At 36.4% G+C, this 24269-nt stretch overlaps 1 protein-coding gene across 8 annotated transcripts; it reads left to right on the top strand.

Moving 5' to 3' along the window:
* Positions 1-292: 292 nt before the first annotated feature.
* On the top strand, positions 293-20305 carry LOC149797507 (uncharacterized). 8 transcript variants are annotated; one of them, XM_089962325.1, is made up of 11 exons: positions 293-647; positions 8401-8460; positions 9304-9338; positions 11899-11982; positions 12910-12993; positions 14066-14149; positions 15222-15305; positions 16864-17065; positions 17552-17641; positions 17914-18015; positions 18768-20305. In XM_089962325.1, the coding sequence occupies exons 2-11, from the start codon at positions 8404-8406 to the stop codon at positions 19098-19100; spliced, it is 1155 nt and encodes a 384-aa protein (XP_089818451.1). In that variant the 5' UTR covers positions 293-647; positions 8401-8403; the 3' UTR covers positions 19101-20305. The 8 variants fall into 8 exon arrangements, with proteins under 8 accessions (XP_089818451.1, XP_089818456.1, XP_089818455.1 ...); XM_089962324.1 differs by lacking the exon at positions 293-647 and adding an exon at positions 2608-2974; XM_089962330.1 differs by lacking the exon at positions 11899-11982.
* Positions 20306-24269: the final 3964 nt, after the last annotated feature.

The raw sequence follows: 24269 nt of genomic DNA, 5'->3' as shown, positions 1-24269 counted from the left end.
GTATGCCGCATTATGGCGCAAATGTATCTATAATGTTTTGTTTTGAAGAAATAATGTGATATCTTCCTATATCGCTTTCATAAATAATTAAAAAAATGAGCCAAAAAATGGTTCCTTTTGGTACATAATGTAGTAACATTTTGAAATAAATGCGATTGCAATATTGAATCATTTATCAAAAGAAAACATGTTCCCACAGCGCTCGACACATAAGCAGTTTCAAGTGAATACAAAGTTTAAATAGATCTTGATAGTGTTTAGAGTTGTAGTACAGATATAACAGTACGACTTTATGTGTATGTGTCATGTACTTGCTGTGTGGACGATACATGCTAAACCAGTCAAAGAAACAGTTCATATCAAATATAGTAAAGATGGCTATAATTGTTTTCCTCTAATGAGACTAAACAGAGAGATGTTCTAGACAGCATTGTACGGACGAAAACCTAAATGCACGGGGCGGACCGCATCGATAGCTTTTAGGATGGCCCTGACCTAGCTCTGGTCGAGTTGCGTGTCCATACTTGTAGCAAATACAGGCAAATGAACCCGGAAGTATATTAGAAATTCCTGATCTGAAACCAGAGGGCGCCTCAATAGATCGAGGTTTCGGTTTGAAGATGATAATGTAACACCCTTTCAATCAGGTTCGTATGCTTTTCATTTATCCTAAAACTCTTTGCAAATTGGATAGGCTATTTTCGTGTAAAATATGCAAGAAATAATTGAATATGTAGCCATTTAGACAAAGTAAGATAATACTTACTAAAGGGCCCCTGGCTAACCTCGCGTACGTAACTCTTACGGACCAACTCTCGAATTTTAGGGGTGGGGGAGAAAGTTAACATTTTCCTACCGACCAGACTTTTTTCTTTTAATACAAGATAATTTTCCTTCGACTAAAAGAACAAGTATTTTTTCAAGATTATATGGGTCAATGACTTCTTAAATTAAGCTCTTGTCCCTTACTACGCACTTAAACGGTCATTCTCTCACTGGGGAGGAATCGATTTTGAAGCATTTTAATAATGCAACCGTTCGGAATTTAAACCAAACATTGCTACTAAGAATGCTTTTTTACATGTACCAATGAAACTAATCAATTCAATGTTTGAGACCCCTATTTGTAAATAGGTTTTGCAATTTAAAATCTCTTTGACGAATCGGATACGTTCCTCTTCATCTTGACGTCATTAATAATTAATCAGATTATAGGGTTTCATTATATAGTTAGTTGAAACATTTATTTATGAATTTGTAATTGGTAATTGCAAGATGTACAATATAGAAGGTATTAGGGGATTTTTGTAAACTATACATTTTCCATTACCAGTCGAAAGGAGAAATTATCAATTAAAATATTTCGAATATTATTTAGAAACTTGAGAAATATGGATAAAAGAAAGGAGAAGAAAGAAAGTAAATAAATAATTGAGCAAAGAAAAAATATAAAAGGAACAAAAAATCGCGAGATTAAAAGTAAAATGTACATCATTCTAGACCAAGGGTTTTCAGCCTTTTCGCGTAATGCGCCACATTGCAATTTATGTCTCACTCAAGGGGAGATTGGTAAACTGTACATTTTCCATTACCAGCCGGTACAAGCTATAAAAGGTTCGCGGGCCGAATAGAATGGGGGGGGGGGGATTCTGTTTCAATGGCCGTATTTTAAACAACAGTATTCCAAAGAGAGTCGTTGCGGAAATGATTGTAAATCGTTTTGAAAATTAAGGGAAACTGTTGCTTAAAGCTGCTCGAGGTCCGTGGGAGTGTATGCATGTTAGTATGCGCGCTTAATTAAATATTTTAAAACTTTCAATAAATTCATGAATGGCATAACAAATAGTAAGGTTTATTTCATATAGAAGCTCTGTATCGTCGCAAAAGAGTTTTTAAAGTTAAATCACCATATATTGTGAGGAACTGAAGATATTCAATGTTTTGTTACTGGTAATAAATGCAAGACTAAAAAAATAAAGTATTGTGTAATTTCTGTAAACACACATCTTTAAAAAGGTTATCCGATTATATTCTTTATAAATAAATGGTGACACTGCAATTTTTTTAGTTGGTCAGGAAAAATTCCTTCTATCCTTCTACCCCAATAAAAGTGTCTACGAACATGAGTGTCAAAATTATTTTAGTTCGATTTTGAAGCTGTTAATAGTTTGTTTTGTTTTTTTACGAGACTCAATGTATTCCATTCTCGAATGAGAAAAGAAGAAAAAAATAGGAACATGTTTTCGTGTTTTATACGAAACTGTACGTTTATATTTTTGCCATCTGGATTCGAGACTTTCCCCATAATATTTCTTCATAGTTTCAATAGATACCAATTTTGTTGTACCAATGTTAATTCTGGACGCATCTTTGTGTATTTGTATAGTTCTCATGTCTCGAGTAATATGCTAAAGTTTTATAAAAGACATCAAGATCAAGAGGCAAATATCATTTTGAACGATTTCCTGTCAAGTTAAAATTTGTGTCTACATTAATTCTTGACTATGCCATGTTCTTTATATAATCTATTTGTTTGTGTCAAAAGAAGTCATTGCTTGTGCACGTCATCTTCCTTAGTCCAGTGGCTGTGCTGATGGCTGAAAAGGTTCTCAGGGATTCAGTTTGGGAAGAGTTGAAATATTCAAGCCATTTATTTTCCCATTGAGAACATTTTTTCAAGTCAGAGTTGAAGAGCGGTTAGGACAGGATTATCTACGATTATAAAGAGACCTGCATAATCTGCAAGTACAATTATATTGGAGTCATCATCATCATCATTGGCGACTCAGTCTCGAAAGACCATGCGAATAGCGCCCTTGGGGTGTTGTCTGTCTCTGTTGGCATCGTCTGCTGTGGCTGTGCAGACCTATACGTGAGTGACAGTCCCTACTGCAGTTGGTGCAGACATACTGGGATGTGTCACAGAATTGTAACCGAGTGGGTTTTTGGACGAAATGAACAAGCCAAACACAATGTAAGAAAGATGGAAATTTATGAATGAGTTAATAATGATAAATATATGATATAAAAATACAATTGAAAATAAACAAAACAAATATTGAATAAAATGAAGTGCAGATCCAAGAACCCTCATGGGCTGCACTTACCCCTTAAACAGTATGTTGTTCAACAAGAACAAAATTATAAAGATTCAAAATAGTCTTTAAAACAACTTAAGATTCACAATAATCTTTGACACAACTAAAGATTCACAATAATCTTTGACACAACTAAAGATTCACAATAATCTTTGACACAACTAAAGATTCACAATAATCTTTGACACAACTAAGATTCACAATAATCTTTGACACAACTAAGATTCACAATAATCTTATCACGACTAAGATTCACAATAATCTTATCACGACTAAGATTCACAATAATCTTATCACGACTAAGATTCACAATAATCTTATCACGACTAAGATTCACAATAATCTTATCACGACTAAGATTCACAATAATCTTATCACGACTAAGATTCACAATAATCTTATCACGACTAAGATTCACAATAATCTTATCACGACTAAGATTCACAATAATCTTATCACGACTAAGATTCACAATAATCTTATCACAACAGACAGCGTTGTTCTGGAAGCTCCAGATGACTCCATGAAACTTTAGACGGCTTCGTACAGCTTCGGACCGCTCTAGTTATATTCACTATAACCTTTCATATACATTCAGGGCTACAGACACGGTCAGCTACCATAATAGTCAGCTACTATAACAGTCAGCTACAAACAATCAGCTACGAACACAGTCAGAATCATCTTCAAACACAGTCAGAAACAGCTTCCAACACAGTCAGAAATAGCTTGAAACACAGTCACAGCTGCCAACACAGACACACAGACGCACAGACGCAGACGCAGCTACAGATTCACATACGCAGCTATAATAAAACCAAATGGGACATAATAGTTTATGCATAATTTATATATATATGATATTACTTTTAAAAATCTGCGTTGTAATAAACATTATTACGCGATAACACAGTACAAACCGAATAAGCTTCGCCTATCAAATAAATAGAATGTAAATTTAACACTTACCCCTATGGCTGGAGAGTGTATACTCCTTGACGTGATCCAAAAAATGACCAGTGTGGTTTTTCGTGATTCGTCTTACTTAAATCCATAGGAGAGTGAGTACAAGTCGGAGTAGAATACCCGTGCACCTCATGTTAGTCATGATACCCGACACAAGTAATCTGTGGCTAGGTATATGTTAATGCAGTCGCTTACCTGGAAAAACACATTCACCCTATATAACGTTGTACGCATGTACAACGAGAAATAGTCTAATTGTTTTAAGACAAAACCAAGTTTTTTCTTTGCCTTATTCTGTGACAGGAAGTCTGCGTTACTGTGGTTGCTGCTGCGTTCTTCTTTCTCTTACGTTTCTCTGCCGCCAACTGGCCTCTCCTCGCATCAGCGACTGATATGCCATTGTTTACCGTCAGTCTCCAGGTACCTCGGTCCTCGGCCAGCTCTTCCCAGCCATCCGGTGAAATGTTGCATGCCTTCATGTCCCTCTTGCACACATCTTTGAAACGGAGTGAGGGGCGTCCGACTCTTCTCATGCCAGTGGCCAGCTGTCCATATAGGATGTCCTTTGGCAGCCTTCCATCCTCCGTGCGTCGGATGTGTCCCAGCCATCGAAGGCGGTGTTTAATCAGCAGGGAGTACATGCTGGGGGTACTTGCACGCTGCAGGATCTCGCTGTGTGGAATACGGTCTTGACAGCTGATTTTCAGGATGCGTTTTAGGCACCGTATATGGAAGGAGTTGAGCCGGCGTTCTTGCCTCATTTAGGTACTCCAGGTCTCACTTCCATATAGAAGGGTGCTGAGAACATAGCCCTGGTAGACTCGTACCTTGGTGTGCTCTGTCAGCGCGTTGTTTTCCCACACTCTCTTCGTTAATCGAGCCATGATGGTGTTTGCCTTTCCAAGCCTTCTGTCCAGCTCCATGTCAATCGAGAGAGTGTTGCTGATGGTTGACCCTAGGTAGGTAAAGTTGTTGACTGATTCCAGGGTGACACCGTGGATTTTGATGGAAGCGGCAATGTGGTATCTTGCACGCTGACATTTGTTTTTTCCAAGCTGATGGTGAGACAAAACTGCATGCAGGCATCAGCAAAACGGTCTCCCAGTCTCTGGAGGGCTTCCTCGGTGTGGGCCACAAGAGCTGCGTCATCTGCAAAAAGCATCTCCCTGATGAGCACAGCTCTCACTTTGGTCTTTGAGCGCAGTCGTGCCAGGTTGAACAGCCTCCCATCGGACGTGGTGTGTAGATATATGCCATCCGTGGACGTGTCGAAGGCGTAGGACAGGAGCAGGGAGAAGAAGATTCCAAAAAGTGTTGGTGCCAGCACGCAGCCCTGCTTCACGCCGCTGTTAATTGGGAAGGAGGTTGAGGAGGATCCATCATACAGGACTGTTCCCTTCATATCTGCATGGAAAGAGATTATCATGCTGAGGAGTTCTGAGGGGCAATCGATCTTACTCAGAAGTTGAAAAAGGCCCTTCCTGCTGACCAAGTCAAAGGCCTTGGTGAGGTCAATGAACATCATGTAGAGTGGTTAACTTTGCTCTCTGCTCTTCTCTTGGAGTTGTCGTAGGGAGAAGATCATGTCTGTTGTCGACCTGCCTGCTCTGAAGCCGCACTGTGATTCCGGGTACACACGGTCCCTAGCAACTGCAGCCTCTTGAGTATGATGCGGGCGTACACTTTACCAACGATGCTCAAGAGGGAGATCCCACTGTAATTATTACAGTCACTGCGGTCGCCCTTATTTTTGTAAAGGGTCACAATTGTGGCATCTCGCATGTCTTGGGGGACTACTCCTTCCTCCCAGCAGAGGCAAAGTAGCTCGTGCAGTGGTTTAATCAATGTTGGTTTTCCACATTTGATAGCTTCGGGCGGGATGCTGTCACTACCTGGTGCTTCGTCGTTTGGAAGGGAGTCGATTGCTTTGCTGAGCTCCTCTAAGGTTGGCACTTTGTCAAGCTCTTCCATGGTGGGCAGATTCTTTATGCTGCTGAGGGCTGCATTGGTGACTGACGTTTCTCGGGAGTATAGCTCTGAATAGTGCTCCACCCATCTGGCCATCTGTTGCCCACGATCTGTGATCTTCTCTCCCGTCAGAGATTTCAGGGGAGCGATCCCTTTCACTGTAGGGCCTAGAGCCTTTTTGATGCCACTGTACATACCTTGGATGTGTCCGGACTCGGCACTGCGCTGGAAAACTTCACACAGTTGTTGCCAGTACTCGTTCGCACACTGTCTAGCGATGCGTTGGGTGTTACTTCGGGCACTTCTGAGAGCAGCAAGCGTCCGTTCATTAGGGCATTTTTTGTAAGCTATGAAGGCTTTTTGTTTCTCCTCGATTTGTGGTTCCATCCTTGATAGGTGTGCGTTGAACCAGTCCTGGATGGGTCGTTCCTTCTTGCCAAACGTTGACATAGCTGTACTGTAGATGGCACCCTTCATGGCGTTCCACTTGGCTGTAGCGTCGTACTCAGGCAGGTCCTGAAGAGCCTTGTCCAGGACGGACACATACTCCTCCACCTTGGCAGGGACTGACATCTGCGCAATGTTTATGCGAGGACGTCCTTTTGGTTTTGAGCGGTGTAGCATGTGTGGCTGTAGTCGCACTCTGCTGCTCACGAGGGCATGGTCGGAGTCGCAGTCTGCACTGTGGTAGGTTCTGATGGAGAGGACGCTGTTAAGGGCAGAGCGCCTGGTGATGACCAGGTCGAGTTGGTGCCAGTGATGAGATCTGGGGTGTTTCCATGACACTTTGTGTTGTGGCTTACATTTGAAGAAGGTGTTTGTGACGCACAGGCCATGGTAGGTGCATAGCTCCAGCAGTCTCTGACCGTTTTCGTTGGTGTATTGGAGTGCATACCATAAATAACATCTTTTAATTATATCACGAAAAGTAATGGACCTAAAATAGACCCATCAGGCACACCAGCTCTAACATATCTCCATACATATCTGAGGGGCCAGAACGTTTGCTCATATAAGTCGCTGCCCTTAAGATGCCAGGTGCCTGCAAGGTAAATCTCTGCTCCTGAGAGGCCAGGGGGTTGCAAATGTAAATATCTGCTCCTGTGTGGCCAGTGCATTTGTAAGTCTCTACATTGAGTGGCAGGCCTTTGCAAATGTAAATATCTGTCCCTGAGTGACCAAACGGTTGCAAATGTAAGCCTCTGCTTGTGAGTGGCCAGACGGGTTGCAAATGTATGTCTTTTCCCCTGAATAGCCCGACGGTTGCAGATGTATTTGCCCCTGAGTGGCCAGGCGGTTGCAAATGTAAGTCTCTGGCACTGAGCAGCCAGACGGCTGAAAATATAAGTATCGGCCATTTAGTTGAAGGCTGAAAATATCTCTGCCCCTGAGTAGTCAGGCAGTTGCAGATGTACATGTCTGCACCTGAGAAGCCAGACGGTTGCAAATGTATCTGTCCCTGAGTGCCTAGTCGGTAGCAAAGGTAGGTCTCCTCTATCCCCGAGTGTCCAGACGGTTGAAAATTTAAGTCGCAAGCTCTGATGGGACAGACGGCTGCAAATATTAGGCTCTACCCCTGAGTGGCCAGACGGCTGCAAATGGAAGTCTCTCCCCATGAATGGTCAGACGGCTGCAAATGGAAGTCTCTACCCCTGCGTGGCCAGACGGTTGCAAATGGAAGTCTCTACCCCAGAGTGGCCCGACGACTGTAAATGTAAGTCTTTGCCCCTGAATAGCCAGACGGTTGCAAATGGAAGTCACTGCCCAAAGGTGGCCAGACAGTTGCAAATGGAAGTCACTGCCCAAAAGTGAGCAGACGGGTTGCAAATGTAATTATTTGCTCCTGAGTGACCAGAGCGGTTGCAAATAATCGCTTTTTCTAAATGTACCATATGTAACTACATAATGGAGCCTAGTAGTGCTCGTTATTTGTGGTACAAATTGATGGACGTGATCACCATCACTGATACGGTTACTCACAATAACAAACTGCTGTAATTAATGTGTTCGATGACACCCTCTGTACGATAGCAAACTACACAATATGTTCAAATAACATGTACATTATGATAACTTAATTAGATATATGCAAATGAATATATCTGTATTATCAGAAAATTACCATAATATTCTGAAACAGTTATGTTTCGAAATTCCATCTTCAGTAATCATCAAAGTATAGTATTTTCTTTCTTCCTTTCTCTCTTCAACTTTATACAAATATAGCTAACTAGATTAATTTATTCAGATATTGAAAAGACTACACCGGTTAACAAATGCCGTTAAGATTACCCTGAATCAAGAAAGTACTGTAGTTGCTTATATTGATAAATAGATGCATTGAAAAACATATATTGCAACTTTACAGAGAATGTCAGCCGGTGGACCCTGGACATGTTATTTATATGGAGGGCTAACCTATACAAATGTATGTACTTTTACTATCCAAAAGACTTTATCAAACCTAAATTTAGCCTCATTTAGTATTTTGTAGTTGTACACCGGTATAAGAATGATTCAGCATTAAAGAAGATAATACATATCAAGTAAAATGTCTATCTAAAGACGTAAATTTACTATTCAGAATTTAATTTTAATTTGTCTTCTATGGAACGTAAACACGAGGTCCCATTTTATGTGATTTCGTCCCTAAAGTGGAAGCCAATTTTTTAACTTCAAAAGTAAATTCAAATAACATAAACTATTTGAATATATGGTGCACAAATTAACTCAATATCTTGAAAATCCTGCCCAAGTGAACCTACTGATATAACTGTAATTTGCAGAATACGATTAATAGAAGTTGTATAGTATTGTAATTTTTCTGCATACGAAGTCCATAAATATGACGGCAAATGTTCTAAATTTTCCTCCTTTTGTTGTCTATCCTCTTAAGCCTTAAGGATCGAAAGTTTTAAGTCTTTTGTGTAGATGTTTTAACTTTACTTTCTTTATAAACGAACCATATAAAACCTTTAAACCAAAAAAGGTAAATTAAAACATGTTGCTTCATATAAAGCTCAATAAAAAAAGGGATTTGCTTTTGCATTTTCTTTAAAGCTTTCTCATTTATCTTATATTAGTGATTATGGACAACACATCGCATTATTGGTTGTAATATTTGACATAGCTGCCTTATTTTTAATAGTTGCTATATTTGAATAATGAACCCAAACGTCATTATTATTATGATTAGTATTATTACTGCTGTTATTATTACTGCTATTATTATTATTATTATTATTATTATTATTATTATTATTATTTTCAGCGTCCTACAAAAGTACTTCAACAACCAAATGTTGGGTATGTAATCACTCGTCACTAAGTAACATTAAGCCATAGTCGTTCGTTTGGTTATTCCTTTTATTTCTTTAATTTTTTTGGGAAATGCATGAAGGAAAAGGTGTGTGCATAAATATGTATATTAAACTTACTCTTCTGTACACCCCTCCCTGTTCACTCACGTACCATCACCACCCCCTTTCGTACATTTACCTCACTTTTTCTGCCGGATTTCATGCACTTTAATATATTTGCGATGATTGGATACTTCTATTCATCCATGTATTCTTGAATTTAATTTTGTAGCAGTGTGCTATTATATGCATTAACACTTCTGTTTCACATACTGGCACACCAACACTCTCTGCACTCGAATGCATACAATGGAGGGCATGTCGGTCTTTGAAGACCTCCTACCTGTCCGTACTATAACAGGATGTGATTGTATAACGTACTTTTGCTGCACATAGCAAGAAGGAAGACTGCATGAGAGTGTTCAACAGAGACTCACCTCGTCCAAGACGCAGGGAAAGGAAAACTTACACACATAACAATGAGGGATTTAGGGATCAGTGTGTGTAAACTGTACACTGTACAAGAGCAATCAACTATGACTAGTCTTGTATTAAACTATTTGGCAAATGCAAATCGCCAAACGCACTGACTTAGACAACCGATGCACTACTATTTTGTATTCAGTGGAAACACTACCAAAGCATGGAATTGAAGCAGACAACCCTATCCACAAACTGTCCTTCCATTACCTGAAACCATGGGTTGGAAAACGGAAGATGAACGCTGTCACCAAAGATTGACTCACTGGCTCCGATTTCGAGTCTTGCAAGGATATTGCCTAATGTGGGCTCACAAAGGGACCAATATCACACAATTGCAAATGCAGAAAGAGAAAAATGACTGGAGCTTGCCAGTATGCAAACAATAGAAGTATTAGCAGGAACAAATTTGGCTGAAATAAATACCTCTTAATATGTGAAGAATGTTTGTCATATTTCTGTGTGAATTCAATTTATTTACATGAATATGTTTATACAAAGAAATCAATGATAAGCACCACACACAGACACACTCACTCACACACACACACACACACATTGTCCGTGACTATTGCCGCTCGAAAGGATATTTATAACAGACTCCACCTAAATATATTGAACATAGCCATTTTCTGGTATGTTCAGTGTGTTTTAATTATCAAAACCAAGGTATTAGATGGAAAGATCGTATATATATATATATATATATATATATATATATATATATATATATATATATATATATATATATATATATATATATATATATATATATATATATATATATATATATATGTCACTTCTTCAGAAGATAACCGCTCCGGTGGCCTAGTGGTTAGAGCGTCCGCCTCGGATGCGGAAGGTCGTGGGTTCGATCCCCGGCCGAGTCATACCAAAGACTTACAAAATTGGTACTAACAGCTGCCTCGCTTGGCGCTCAGCATTAAGAAGTTAGTGTTAGGACTGGTCGGCCTGGTGTCAGGATAATGTGACTGGGTGGGACATCATGCTACACGTCTGCGACATGATGCCCCAGTGCTAGACATCACTATAAACTGCCACATTGCAGACATCGTAGCGATATAACTGAAAAATTGTTAAAACTACGTAAAAAAATTCAAATCACTCTTCAGAAGATATGGGCGTTTTGAAGTTTCGCCTTGCTGTCATTTTGTCGTTTGGTATTTCGGTTCTAAAACAGCCAAACAGAGCATGGTGAGCTAAATATTAGGTTTCAGAATAATGCGCTTCCTTGGAAATAAAGTGGTTTGCCATCTTTTCTTCAAGAATGCCTGGTAAACATTATGCAGCAACATACTTGAGAAATTATATTAATCAGCTTCCTTCCTTTTCAATATAGGATTCCACTGTACAGCGTGATATGATATGCACAGTATAGCAAATGGAAGTGAGAGATAGCCGTAAACTGTATTAAATAAGACAATAATAGCCAAAATAACGCGATTCCATAACTGAAATTTTAACCTCTTCATCACAAACAATAACCTTTGTAATATATTGGATCCTGGTAGATGCAAACTGATAAACGCACAGATTGTAATATCTGCGGTGCGAACCTTTCCTCACAGTTCTCAAATTAAAATCCGCTGACTATGGTAAAAATTGCGACAGGGTAATCTAGAAGGACATTTCCTCCAGCAAGGTCCTAATAAGTCCAACATTGTATCAGTTTCTTTTATAATAATAATACATTCTAGTATAACCATTCAAAAATGGCGACATGACTAAACACATGGAAAATTTCTTTATAAGGCCACTAGCAACCGAGATTCAATGTATATATATATATATATATATATATATATATATATATATATATATATATATATATATATAACATTTTCTTGTAACGTTCGACATTCTAAAGATTTAAATATGAAACATTTTCCTTTCGCTGTCTTTTTCATTAAAGTAAGCAAAAATCTTATGATTTCTCTAGTGTTTGTTGAGCATTGTGACTTCCTTAATAGATAATGTGATTATTCGTTGTTTTGTATTCTGAGTAGAATAAATGATCGACAAACACGGCTAAATGGGAACATACAGGGAATCTATAGAATTGAAGATGAGCACCTTCACTTTAACTTCAGGTAACATAATGTAAATTCCCCGTCATGTTGTGTCGTCCCCATAACTCACCCACCCCTCTTGTAAAAAAAAAACTAATCAATAAGTTTTATATCGTTAAAGACTAAATCAGCGCTTATATTATTATATTTGATTAAACTTGGCTCCCTTGTAATAGACTTTACGAAAGGCGTGACTCCTGCATTATTGTGCATTATTAAATGACCTACATAGTCTATTTCTTCCTCTACATCAAATTAATATAGGTAAAACTGAATCAACCCACTTGCTACTCGTACAGCCTCTGTTTAACCTCTTTTTTCTGACCTTTGTCTTTCATATTTGACTATAAAAACAACTAAAAGTAGTTATTTATTCTTATAGCAAAGTACTGTCTGGTAGTGAATGGAATCTGAAACCACGTTTACACTCAGGTGTATACTGCAATTGAAATTAATTGATGTGTTACTCAAGAACTACCAATGGTCACAAATTAACGATATTGTTATCTAAAATATTTACAGTGTTGCAATCTTTACTAACTTAAACTTATCCATGTCGAAATATACAGCATGTTACAATACGAATAGTAACTACCTGTACTGCCATTGAAACTGTTAATATTAACATGTAGTCTGTAACCGCAGCCACTACAGTAACCGCCACTACTAATAAATCCATGACAAGTACTAAATGTACAATGAATAATATAGCTGTTTCTGCTACTACATCGATCACATATTCCACTACTGAGAACACTATTGTTGTTCTTCTTGCCGCTACCATTACTGTTATTAATAATTACATTATAGGTGCACTACCACTGAAAGATAGTGATAATGATAGTATGTACTTCAGGTATTTTAACATATTTAAGTCTTGTGTGTGTGTGTGTGTGTGTGTGTGTGTGTGTGTAAAAGTTGTAATTGTATTTCTTATCTCATATACAGAAATGATGCACTACAGCAAATACTACATGAAAGGGATGAAGAAATAGTCAAGCTCAAAGAGAACTGCAACCAGCTATTAACAAGGTAATTTTAATCTCAATATTAATTTCCCCCTTGAAGAAAAATTGTTTCTTTCGCAGTATTTAAAGTTGTAATCACTTTCTGTATCATGTTAAAAAATTGTGAGCTTCAAAGACTGCTAAATAAAAAGGAAAAAGACATAGTCATTCTCAGAGTTACAACCATCTACATACAAGGTAAGTTTACGATCGAAGTTATATTTACGTTTTAATATGAATGTTAAATGGAGAATTATGTTTTAATTATTTTTTTATTCCGCAATTTAGAAATACACACACCTGAAAGACTAGCGCCAGGCTTTGTTATCAATTGCAACATATTGGATTTTATCTTCGTGGGATGGGCTGATATGTTGCTGTCGCTCAAAGCCTAATCAGGAAAATATTTTAGCAGTAAATTACTTGTACAGAAAAAATGTCGCGTAATCACTCTCAGATGCATAAGCCATTGATGCTCAGCCTCTTCTTTTTCCAGTTTCATTTTTTATTGTATAAATCACATAAAGAGGTAATAGTCCATTTGTAAATCCAACCAATATAACGCCCACAACATGGCCTCTATCAAAAAAGCAACTACTGCTACTTCTGCCACTATCTCTTTCACTATCAAGTAACAGCGTTACTGATCCTGACGCTTTTCTCATTACAACTGCTACTAAGACTTAGACCAACATAATATTTTCAATCACTTGGCATATCTCCTCATCCTTCTGCCACTACTACTTCTGTTACTGGTAGTACTATCACCACCATCACCACCATCACTACTACTACTGGTATTGATGCAACAGTACATTTATTTTCAACATCATTACTGTTGATAATCTTACTATAGTTCTATCACAGTGTCTTCTACTTTTGATGCTGGTATTGATGTTAACCATTTCTGCAAAGTTTGATGTTTCTGAAACTTTTGCCATTGCAACAAGAATGCTACCAATACCAATCTTCCTACCATGTGCATGTGTTTTTCTTTAATTTTAGGAGACTCATATATATGTGTGTGTGTGTGTGTGTGTGTGTGTGTGTGTGTGTGTGTGTAAATGTTGTAATTGTATTTCGTATCTTGTATACAGAAATGATGCACTACAGCATAAACTACATGAAAAGGATGAAGAAATAGTCAAGCTCAAAGACAATAGCAACCAGCTATTAACAAGGTAATTTTAATCTCAATATTAATTTCCCCTTTGAAGACAAATGGTACCTTTCGCAGTATTTAACGTTTTAATCACTTTTTGTATCATGTACAAAAGTTGTGAGCTACAAAGACTGCTAAATAAAAAGGAAAAACACATAATCATTCTCAGAGTTGCAACCATCTACGTACAACGTAATTTTACGATCGAAGTTATATTTACGTTTTAATATGAATGTTAAAATGGAGAATTATGTTTTAATTATTTTTTTATTCCGCAATTTAGAAATACACACACCTGAAAGACTAGCGCCAGACATTGTTATCAATTGCAACATACTGGATTTTATCTTCGTGGGATGGGCTGATATGTTGCTGTCGCTCAAAGCCTAATCAGGAAAATATTTTAGCAGTAAATTACTTGTACAGAAAAAATGTCGCGTAATCACTCTCAGATGCATAAGCCATTGATGCTCAGCCTCTTCTTTTTCCAGTTTCATTTTTTATTGTATAAATCACATAAAGAGGTAATAGTCCATTTGTAAATCCAACCAATATAACGCCCACAACATGGCCTCTATCAAAAAAGCAACTACTGCTACTTCTGCCACTATCTCTTTCACTATCAAGTAACAGCGTTACTGATCCTGACGCTTTTCTCATTACAACTGCTACTAAGACTTAGACCAACATAATATTTTCAATCACTTGGCATATCTCCTCATCCTTCTGCCACTACTACTTCTTTTACTGGTAGTACTATCACCACCATCACCACCATCACTACTACTACTGATATTGATGCAACAGTACATTTATTTTCAACATCATTACTGTTGATAATAGTACTATACTTCTGTCAGAGAGTCTCCTAATTTTGATGCTGGTATTGATGTCATTATTTCTGCAAAGTTTGATGTTTCTGAAACTTTTGCCATTGCAACAGGAATGCTACCAATACCGATCTTCCTACCATGTGCATGTGTTTTTCTTTAATTTTAGGAGACTCATATGTGTGTGTGTGTGTGTGTGTGTGTGTGTGTGTGTGTGTGTGTGTGTAAAAGTAGTAATTGTATTTTGTATCTTGTATACAGAAATGATGCACTACAGCATAAACTACATGAAAGAGATGAAGAAATAGTCATGCTCAAAGAGAATTGCAACCAACTACGAACAAGGTATTTTTAATCTCAATATTAATTTCCCCTTTGAGACAAATGGTACCTTTCGCAGTATTTAAAGTTGTAATCACTTTTGTATCATGTACAAAAGTTGTGAGCTACAAAGACTGCTAAATAAAAAGGAAAAAGACATAGTCATTCTCAGAGTTGCAACCATCTACATACAAGGTAAGTTTACGATCGAAGTTATTTTTACGTTTTAATATGAATATTAATATGGAGAATTATGTTTTAATTTTTTTTTAAATCTACTATCTAGATATACACACACTTGCATGACTAGCGCCAGACTTTATTATCAATTGCAACATACTGGATTTTATCTTCGTGAGATGGGCTGATATGTTGCTATCACTCAAAGCCTAATCAGGAAAATTTGTTTAGCAGTAAATTACTTGTACAGGACAAATGTACCGTAATCATTCTCAGATGCATAAGCCATTGATGCTCAGCCTCTTCTTTTCCAGTTTCATTTTTTTATGGTGTAAATCACATAAAGAGGTAATAGTCCATTTGTAAATCCAACCAATATAACGCCCACAACATTGCCTCTATCAAAAAAGCAACTACTGCTACTTCTGCCACTATCTCTTTCACTATCAAGTAACAGCGTAACTGCTGCTGACGCTTTTCTCATTACAACTGCTACGAAGACGTAGACAAGCATAATATTTTAATCACTTGGCATATCTCCTCATCCTTCTGCCACTAGTACTACTGTTACTAGTAATACTATCACCACTATCACCACCACCACTACTACTAGTGATGTTCATGCAACAGTACATTTATTTTCAACATCATTACTGTTGATAAGCTTACTATACTTCTGTCAGAGAGTCTCCTAATTTTGATGCTGGTATTGATGTCATTATTTCTGCAAAGTTTGATGTTTCTAAAACTTTTGCTATTGCAACAGGAATACTACCAATACCAATAATAATGACTCCAATATCTGTGATGTGATGTGTGATGTGATTTTGATTTTTAACGTAGCTTTAACAATTTTTCAGTCATATCGCTACGATGTCTGCAATGTGGCAGTTTATAGTGATGTCTAGCACTGGGGCATCATGCCGCAGACATGTAGCACGATGTCCCATCCAGTCACATTATCCTGACACTAGGCCGACCAGTCCTAACACTAACCTCTTAATGCTGAACGCCAAGCGAGGCAGCTGTTAGTACCATTTTTTAAGTCTCTGGTATGACTCGGCCGGGGATCGAACCCACGACCTCCCGCATCCGAGGCGGACGCTCTAACCACTGGGCCACCGGAGCGGTGACTCCAATATCAGCATTAATAAAACCACGATAAAACCCACCACAACATATGCAGGTAATTCGATAATAGACATCACATTAATTACAATTTGTCACTACATCTGCAGTAACTGTTGCCATTGTCAATTTTCCTGCCATGTGTATGTGTTTTTCTGTAATTTTAGGAGATTCATATATATATACACAAACATACACACGTGTGTGTGCGTGTATATGTGTGTGTATTTCTAAATTAATGCACAAAATGTAATATTTATTTTTCTCTAAAAAGACTAAGTGAAATAGGAGCTATGCAGTTGACAGCAGGCAATCCAAATATAACCGACCTTAGTGACCCAAATCGACCGGATAAATTAGCAGAACAATTTTCAGAGCTGTACGACAATCAGTGGACAGAATCCTTCCAAACCATGGTGGATTTTTTACAAAAAACGGACGAACAAGCCGTGCAGATACTTCTGACAATTTTAAAGGTTAGTACGCACGGACAAAACACATTTGTATTCTGTGTGCAAGCTTTATCTTGGAACTCCGAAACAACAAGGTACATTCAGAGCGTCATAAAATGTCAAATGAAATGCATATAATCAGAAAACAACGTCCTCTGAAAAACAACATACTTTAGAAAACGTCTTCATAGACTTTTTCCCATGATCATTTTGATCGTTTCCAACCTACTTTACACTATAAGACAAATAACATATTTTCCTTTCTTGGAATGTGATTCGTATTTTAAATATTGAGATTTTCTTTTCAACAATAAGTAATTGATCCAGATTCATGCTAGAACCTATCTTCTGTCATTCAAAATATATGTAGACATACCAATTAAAGATCGTACAGATATTAGCATTACAGCTAGTTATTATTATCGCAATAAAATCTTATAGTTTATATTTAGATAAAGTATGACTCGGTGACAGCGTCAACGTAACCTTGATTATTTGCTTTCCTTTCAGACAACATACGATATCTCTCTTGATAGAAGCCAGAACATTACCAAGGCCGCCAAGGAAGCTCTAGAAACATTAGTAGGAACGTCAGATGAGGTAAACCTGTGACTTACGTATCTCCAACTTCATGAAAGCCGTATTGGATCATCTCTGTTACTTAAACAACAATAAAACAGAACAAAGCATGTCTGTCTAAGTGAAAATGCTAAATGTCCATGGAAATGAATTAATTCACGAAAAGAATCGGTTTTATATTTACAGATGTGCATGTAAAAACTAAGCAAATTCAAATAGACTGTGAGAAGCACGCTAGTCAGTTCATCATAAGGGTGATTTCTATAGATCAACGTGTATGTCATGTATTGCAGGAACAGGAGAAGGCACATGACTCTTTAATCCAGGAAACACTTCACAAGTTGAAATCTTACTGTACCAAAAACTGCAGACCAGCACCGAAAGACATTGCGAAGGTATAGATATTTAAATTTATTATTATTATTATTATTATTATTATTATTATTATTATTATTATGTTTATTATTATTATTATTATTATTATTATTATTATTATTTTTATGTTTATGTTTATTATTATTATTATTATTATTACGTAAGATTGTGTACTTTTACTTTTTAAGGTTGAATGAGGTATATTTTCCGTTCAGAACATGTACTAATATTATATTAAGTAATTATTGTGTTTACCTCTTCACCTTCTCTCCACTTCGGTACCATCCCGACCAAGCGAGGGCCTTTTCCCTTCTAGCATTGTTTGTTAACGTGCATGTGATTTACGATATCGTAAAAAATGGCATGATATTCAAAACGTGCAGGTTAATATCCAGACGAAAATCTATACATTAAATTATTTAGCAATTAACCTTTGGTTTATGGCAATTGAAATAATGCTTATCTAAAGAAACATCCACAATCTTTATATGATTTTGTTGCACGGAAACAAGTACCATCACTCGGTTAATTTTCATAAACTTACATTCACGTTTACACTATCTCTTATTTTACGATGACCCTGTTTAACGAAACATATATACTTACTCTTCCAGCGAAAAAATATGCCATTTATTTAATATGTTCAACCAGATAAATGAAAAACAAATGCATGCAGTTGTTGTTTGCCATAACACACCAGCTTCGTGTCTTTGTTTTTCTCCTCCTACGGTATCTTTAGTAAGTCACAATTTCTCCTTTTATTTTTACACAGGTAATTGAAGAAAAGCTTTTGGAAACAATTGGTGAACAAGTAATTACAACTTGCAGAATTTATATTGAGGAGTGTGTCAGAATATGTTGGTTAATGTGTATCAAGGACCCACCGATGTATATTTTCTGTGAAAAAGAAGACATCTTCAACAAGAATCTGTTTAGGGAGTATACTGAAAAAGGACACGCGGTTTCTTATGTAGTGTGGCCTGTATTGTACCTATATCACAATGGACCACTAATGAGAAAGGGTGTTGCACAAGGAGTAGGAAAAAGAAAACCAAACAAAAGTGAAGCGGTGGAGTCAAACACGCTTAAAATGATGCGCCGATGAGCGCGCACACATAAGTTAACGCTTTTCGACACGGAGAAAACGAGCACGAATTATTATACCTTTGAGGAAACAGTTGTAACGACTCTTAAAATTCGCTGAATAATTAATACACTACACCGTTATAGCAGCTGCAAGAGTGTATTTTTATACTGTTAGCCTATGTCTAAATTAGAACCAATAGACTTTCGATTAGCACCTGCTTTATTTATAAATTACCGCCATTTCTATTTTCTGGAAACTCGTGAATGTTTAAATTAGCTGTAGGTTTGTATATTCAGACACCGTTACATTCGAAACAAAGAGAGAAAAAACACAAGATTTGATCAAAAGTGAATTTAAAAATCTGGTAATTTTAAATGACTGATCTCCTGTTTAACCCATTTGTAGATTTCCTTTCAATGCCTTCTGACCTCCAATTATAATGAACTATCTCCAGTTGCCTTGTGTCTGAAATGGAAAAAATATTTTTTGCTGACTGGGCATTATATCTGAAATGGAGATATTCTTTGTTGCTGACTGGGCAGCATTATTACGAAGCACGATCGATGGTTTTGATTCATTAGTGAACAGGGTAAAATGGAGAATATGCTAATAAATAGTACTGACTAAACAGAAACGAGTTTACACACAAACTATACCCTCTCTAGAACAATGCAATGAATGAAACCATTAGAACATTCCTCCAGATGATAGGATATAGTCTTCACCATGCAGAGTCCGTCCTTCGATTTATATTCATAAATACCTATCCATTCCATTGTTTTGTCTTCATGGCTTGATATATGTATATGGCATGGGGCAACGTGTGTGTGTCTTACCCATTTGTCGGCGATTTCTCGAGTGTTTGTCCGTGTAGCGATATACCTTCGGTTTAAAATCCAGAACGCACTTAGAAAACGTGTCGAAAGAATAGTAGAGTAACTTTATATTCCACTAAAAGTAATATACTTAGACGGGATTTGTACCTAAGCTGTTTCAAAATATAATCGAGAAATATTTATTTTATTATGCGTCTATTAATGAATATTCCCAGCTAATGGGCCATACCCCTTATGTCATAATTATATATTCTACTGCATTTCATATATCGACATTATAGTAATATAAATATTTTCAATACTGTAATTGATTTGAAAACTTCAAGACAAAATAGAATACAAACAGGCAAACGAAACAGAGATTTGATTAAAATGTGATTTTATTGATTTTTCTTTTTTGCGTTTTTGTTTGTGGTCCAGAATCACGCACTGTTCAAGAATAGTCCTTTTCGGTAGTCCTTTTTGTTTAGTTATTTAAAGTAGAAGGTACTATGAATGTAACCTGGACCAATCATATCTATATATATCACCCATCTTTCATCCTCATAGGAGAAGACTAAAAATTTAAATAAAAGGCTCTAGATTATTATGCTATTTTCACACTAATGCACTAGTATTCATATATCAATACTAAAGTAAAGACAATCAACATATTTACTTGCGCAATATAATATTTCTGCACTAAAACAGTCGCAACCCTATTAAACGGCACCTCAATAACATTCCGATTTCCACTCGAACAATAATTACGGTAACACCGCAATATATTATGAATGAATTACATTTGATCCATAGTTACGATTGGCCTTAATTAAGTAGCAGAAACAAAATTGAAAACCAAAGAGTTTTGTAAAATTTAACAAATTATTTTTCCCTATAATACAAAGGCGAAAATGTAGCAAGAACTTAAGTATTCTGAATTAAATCTTAAATAGTCTTAAAAACTGTATCACAAGTCCAAATATATATAGTGTTCCGAATTCCAATCTTGAATGTGTCCATTTCCCAGTAGCTTTACATGTGATAATGTGTCACCAGTTCTTGATGTGTCATAATTATATAATCATTAATATCTTTAAAAGAAATCACAATAGCTCCAATATAATGATTGTATCCTCAGGACAAGGAGCACTTTATAATTCCAATTAATAATTGAAATAAATAAATCCTCTCAGATTAAACTTAACATACCTAAAGACTGTTTCTGCCACAGATGTTAAGCTAGTACTAAATAATTATGATGTTTATCACTACCTTTATGTACAAAGCAAAGACACAATAGAAAACCAGAGTAAGGATGATTTTGCCATTTAATTTGTCATCATGATTACTTCTTGCAACTTCCAAGGTCAAAATGTAACGAAAGCGTACTTACCCACATTATCTAAATGTGCAACCCACAATCATGTAGCTATGTAATGTTATTTTAAAAAATGACCTTTATTTTCTTCAATCATGAACAAAACCTAAACACACTATATATATATATACACTGCACCTCCCTTCATAAATTAAAGAAAGCTTTATGCATAAATGCTTCCTTTACATAGTAGTCAAACATAGATATCATTAAAATTGCATACAAATATGTCTTATAAATGAAGCAACATGTGCACAAAATAAAGCAAAATAGTATATATATATATATATATATATATATATATATATATATATATATATATATATATATATACTCGTAAAAGCGCATCTGCAGTCTGATTATCTTGTATCTTGATGTGCCTAATGTCAACGTTGTATTCCTGCACGATCAAACTTCACCTCAGCTATATCTGAACGTAATGGGGTTATGATTACTGAATACATCAATCGGAGAAGGAGCAGCTGACCTTATGAACACTTCAAAATGTTTAGAAGACAATATTAAAACCAAACAGTCCTTCTCAGATGTGGAATACATTATCTGGTGCTTGTTTACTGTTTTAGAAAAATAGTACACTGGATGATCCAAACTATTTGTGTCTTCTTGAATAAATACTCCACCAATCACAACTTTACTTTCATCAACTTAACTTGTAAATAATTGACTGAAATAGTGAGCTGCAAGAACTCGTGCACTATTCTGTGTCGCCTTTAATTTATCAAAAGTCTCCTGACATTTAGACCAACGAAATTTGTTTTTCTTACTCACGAAATTGGTCAAGAGTTCGGCAAGTATGGTCAAAAGGTGAGCAAAATTTGCGATAATATTCAGCCATAACCATGGTTCTTACTGAGAGTCACTGGGAATCAGAGATAACCTTGGCCATAACTTATATAGGTTTAACTTGACCGCGTCCAACAAACTGAAATATAAGCACGGCAAAACTAACTTTTACCTAAACCGTCAAATTTGCATCTCTAAATCGTTCAAAGAATTTAAGAATTATTTCCAAGTGATCTTTCTAGATGTGTAGTTGATGATATCGCCCTTGATGTGAGAGTAACATTTTTTTTTAACTAGATGTGATCGTGTTCATTAAATGCTGGAAAGTTGAAGGAGAACCTTTCCTACCAAACGGCATCATTTTATAATGATAAAGTCCATCTGGAGTTACGGTTTACTCTTTCCGTGACTGTAAATTGCATGAATCTTTTCAAAAGGTCAAACATAGTATCATAGTTTGCAATTCCAAGTTTGTAAATGCTGTCAGGGATTCTTTGCATAGGAAATGATTATGTTGTGGTGACATTATTTACTATTCTCTAGTCAGTACACATGCAGAAAGTATAATTTTATCTAGGCGCAAGAATACATGGCAAACTCCAGGTACTTTTACTTGGTTCTGTGAAATCATCCTTCAGGAAACATTGAATTTGGTGGGGGCTTTTTCTTTCAAAGATTCCTGTTTCAGAGTTTTCATCCTGTAAGGATATTGTTTCAGGCGTTGAGATTCTGCAATTTCAACATAGTGGTAGATTTTCATATTCTTGTTGGAACATCTGGAAACAGATACTTATATTCAATTAGTAGCTTATTTAGTTCGCTCTTTTCTTGTGGCAGCAGATGAGAAGTTTTCTGGCCCAGGTTGTTCAGTGTTTCTGAATTCCGAAGATGTGTTAAATCAAAGTCATTCCAGTCATATTGCAGTCCATATCTAAAATCCTCACTGTGTGGGGCAGACACAATTGAACTGACTGAATGATAAACAGACTGTCTCTTTAAACATATTGCTTCAGGATATTTATATGACAAAGTTATTTCTGTCTTCGCCTCCCGTGAGTGTTAATGATAAAGTTTTAATCACTTGCTTTCTTTTTAACTGTGTAAAGACCGTAATACTCTAGCCTTAAGATGATTTTCAGAGATGGGCAATCTTTTGTAGTTCTGTCATCTGTAATTTCATTTTTGTAGAGTGAAGATAGGTTGTTGCTACTTTACAAGCCGTTGACAATTTATATTTGAAATCAGAGACATTGTCAAAAATATTAATTTCTGAATCTTCAGTTGGAAAGAAGTTTTTTTTCTTTAAATAACTTCAATCGTACACGGCGAATATGTCTAATAACTAGTTCATAAGAAAGAAACAGAAAGATTCTTGAACTGATTCCATAACTAACTACAAACAATAACAGATGAACATCTTTGTCCCAATCTTTTGCCTGCATTAAAACAAAATGACTTATCGTATTCTTAGATTGTTTGATTAACTTTTTCTAAAGCCCCTTGACTTTCAGGATGATAGACGGAAGATTTAAACTGTTGGATGTGGATGTCTAATTCATTCATAACTTGCTGGTAACTTCCAGACATACATTTGACTCTACAAAAGATTGGACAGATTTGGGAAGGCCGAAATTCGTATGAAATGGTCAACAAGTACTTTTTATCTGACTTCGTCTTGGGACCAACACAGTCTACCATTACTCAGCTAAATGGTTCAGCAAATGCAGGAATGAATTGCAGATGAGCAATATTTATTTTCTGATTAGGTTTTCCTATCATTTGCAAGTATGACAAGGTCTATAGTATTTAGAAACATTACATTACTACAGTATTTAGGAACATTACTACAAGTTTTAGTCCGATAAAAAGCATTCGAAATCTTGTCATTAATCTTACAGAGTCCTAAATGACTAGCCAAGGACGTTTTATCGGCTGGACTAAGACTTTCCTGTCTGATGGTGATGAAGTGATTAAAACCTCATGATTGATCAATACCCAGCGCAAATATGACTTCATTAAAAGTCTGAACAATAAATGTGTCAGCTAAAAGAATAATATAGAGTCACAAACTGGCTTAAAATTATTCCTTTCCTTTAGTTATGCATTAAATAGGTTTAGATTCGTAGTATAATAAAGATCTGAAAATATATTATCTGAAATCGACTGTGCTAACAGGCATTATTCGAT

Source organism: Sinohyriopsis cumingii, chromosome 6, assembly GCF_028554795.1.
Source record: "Sinohyriopsis cumingii isolate HCF-2022 chromosome 6, ASM2855479v2, whole genome shotgun sequence".
NCBI lineage: Eukaryota > Metazoa > Mollusca > Bivalvia > Unionida > Unionidae > Sinohyriopsis > Sinohyriopsis cumingii.
The sequence above is the reverse complement of the archived record's forward strand: the minus strand, read 5'-3'. Positions and strand labels throughout refer to the sequence as shown.

Coding starts and splice junctions, on each gene's coding strand:
- LOC149797507 (XM_089962324.1), top strand. CDS start 2,915: ATGTGTCACAGAATTGTAACCGAGTGGGTTTTTGGACGAAATGAACAA. Junction 8,461..9,303: donor GAGGGCTAACCTATACAAAT/GTATGTACTTTT, acceptor TATTATTTTCAG/CGTCCTACAAAAGTACTTCA. Junction 17,066..17,551: donor TACTTCTGACAATTTTAAAG/GTTAGTACGCAC, acceptor CTTTCCTTTCAG/ACAACATACGATATCTCTCT.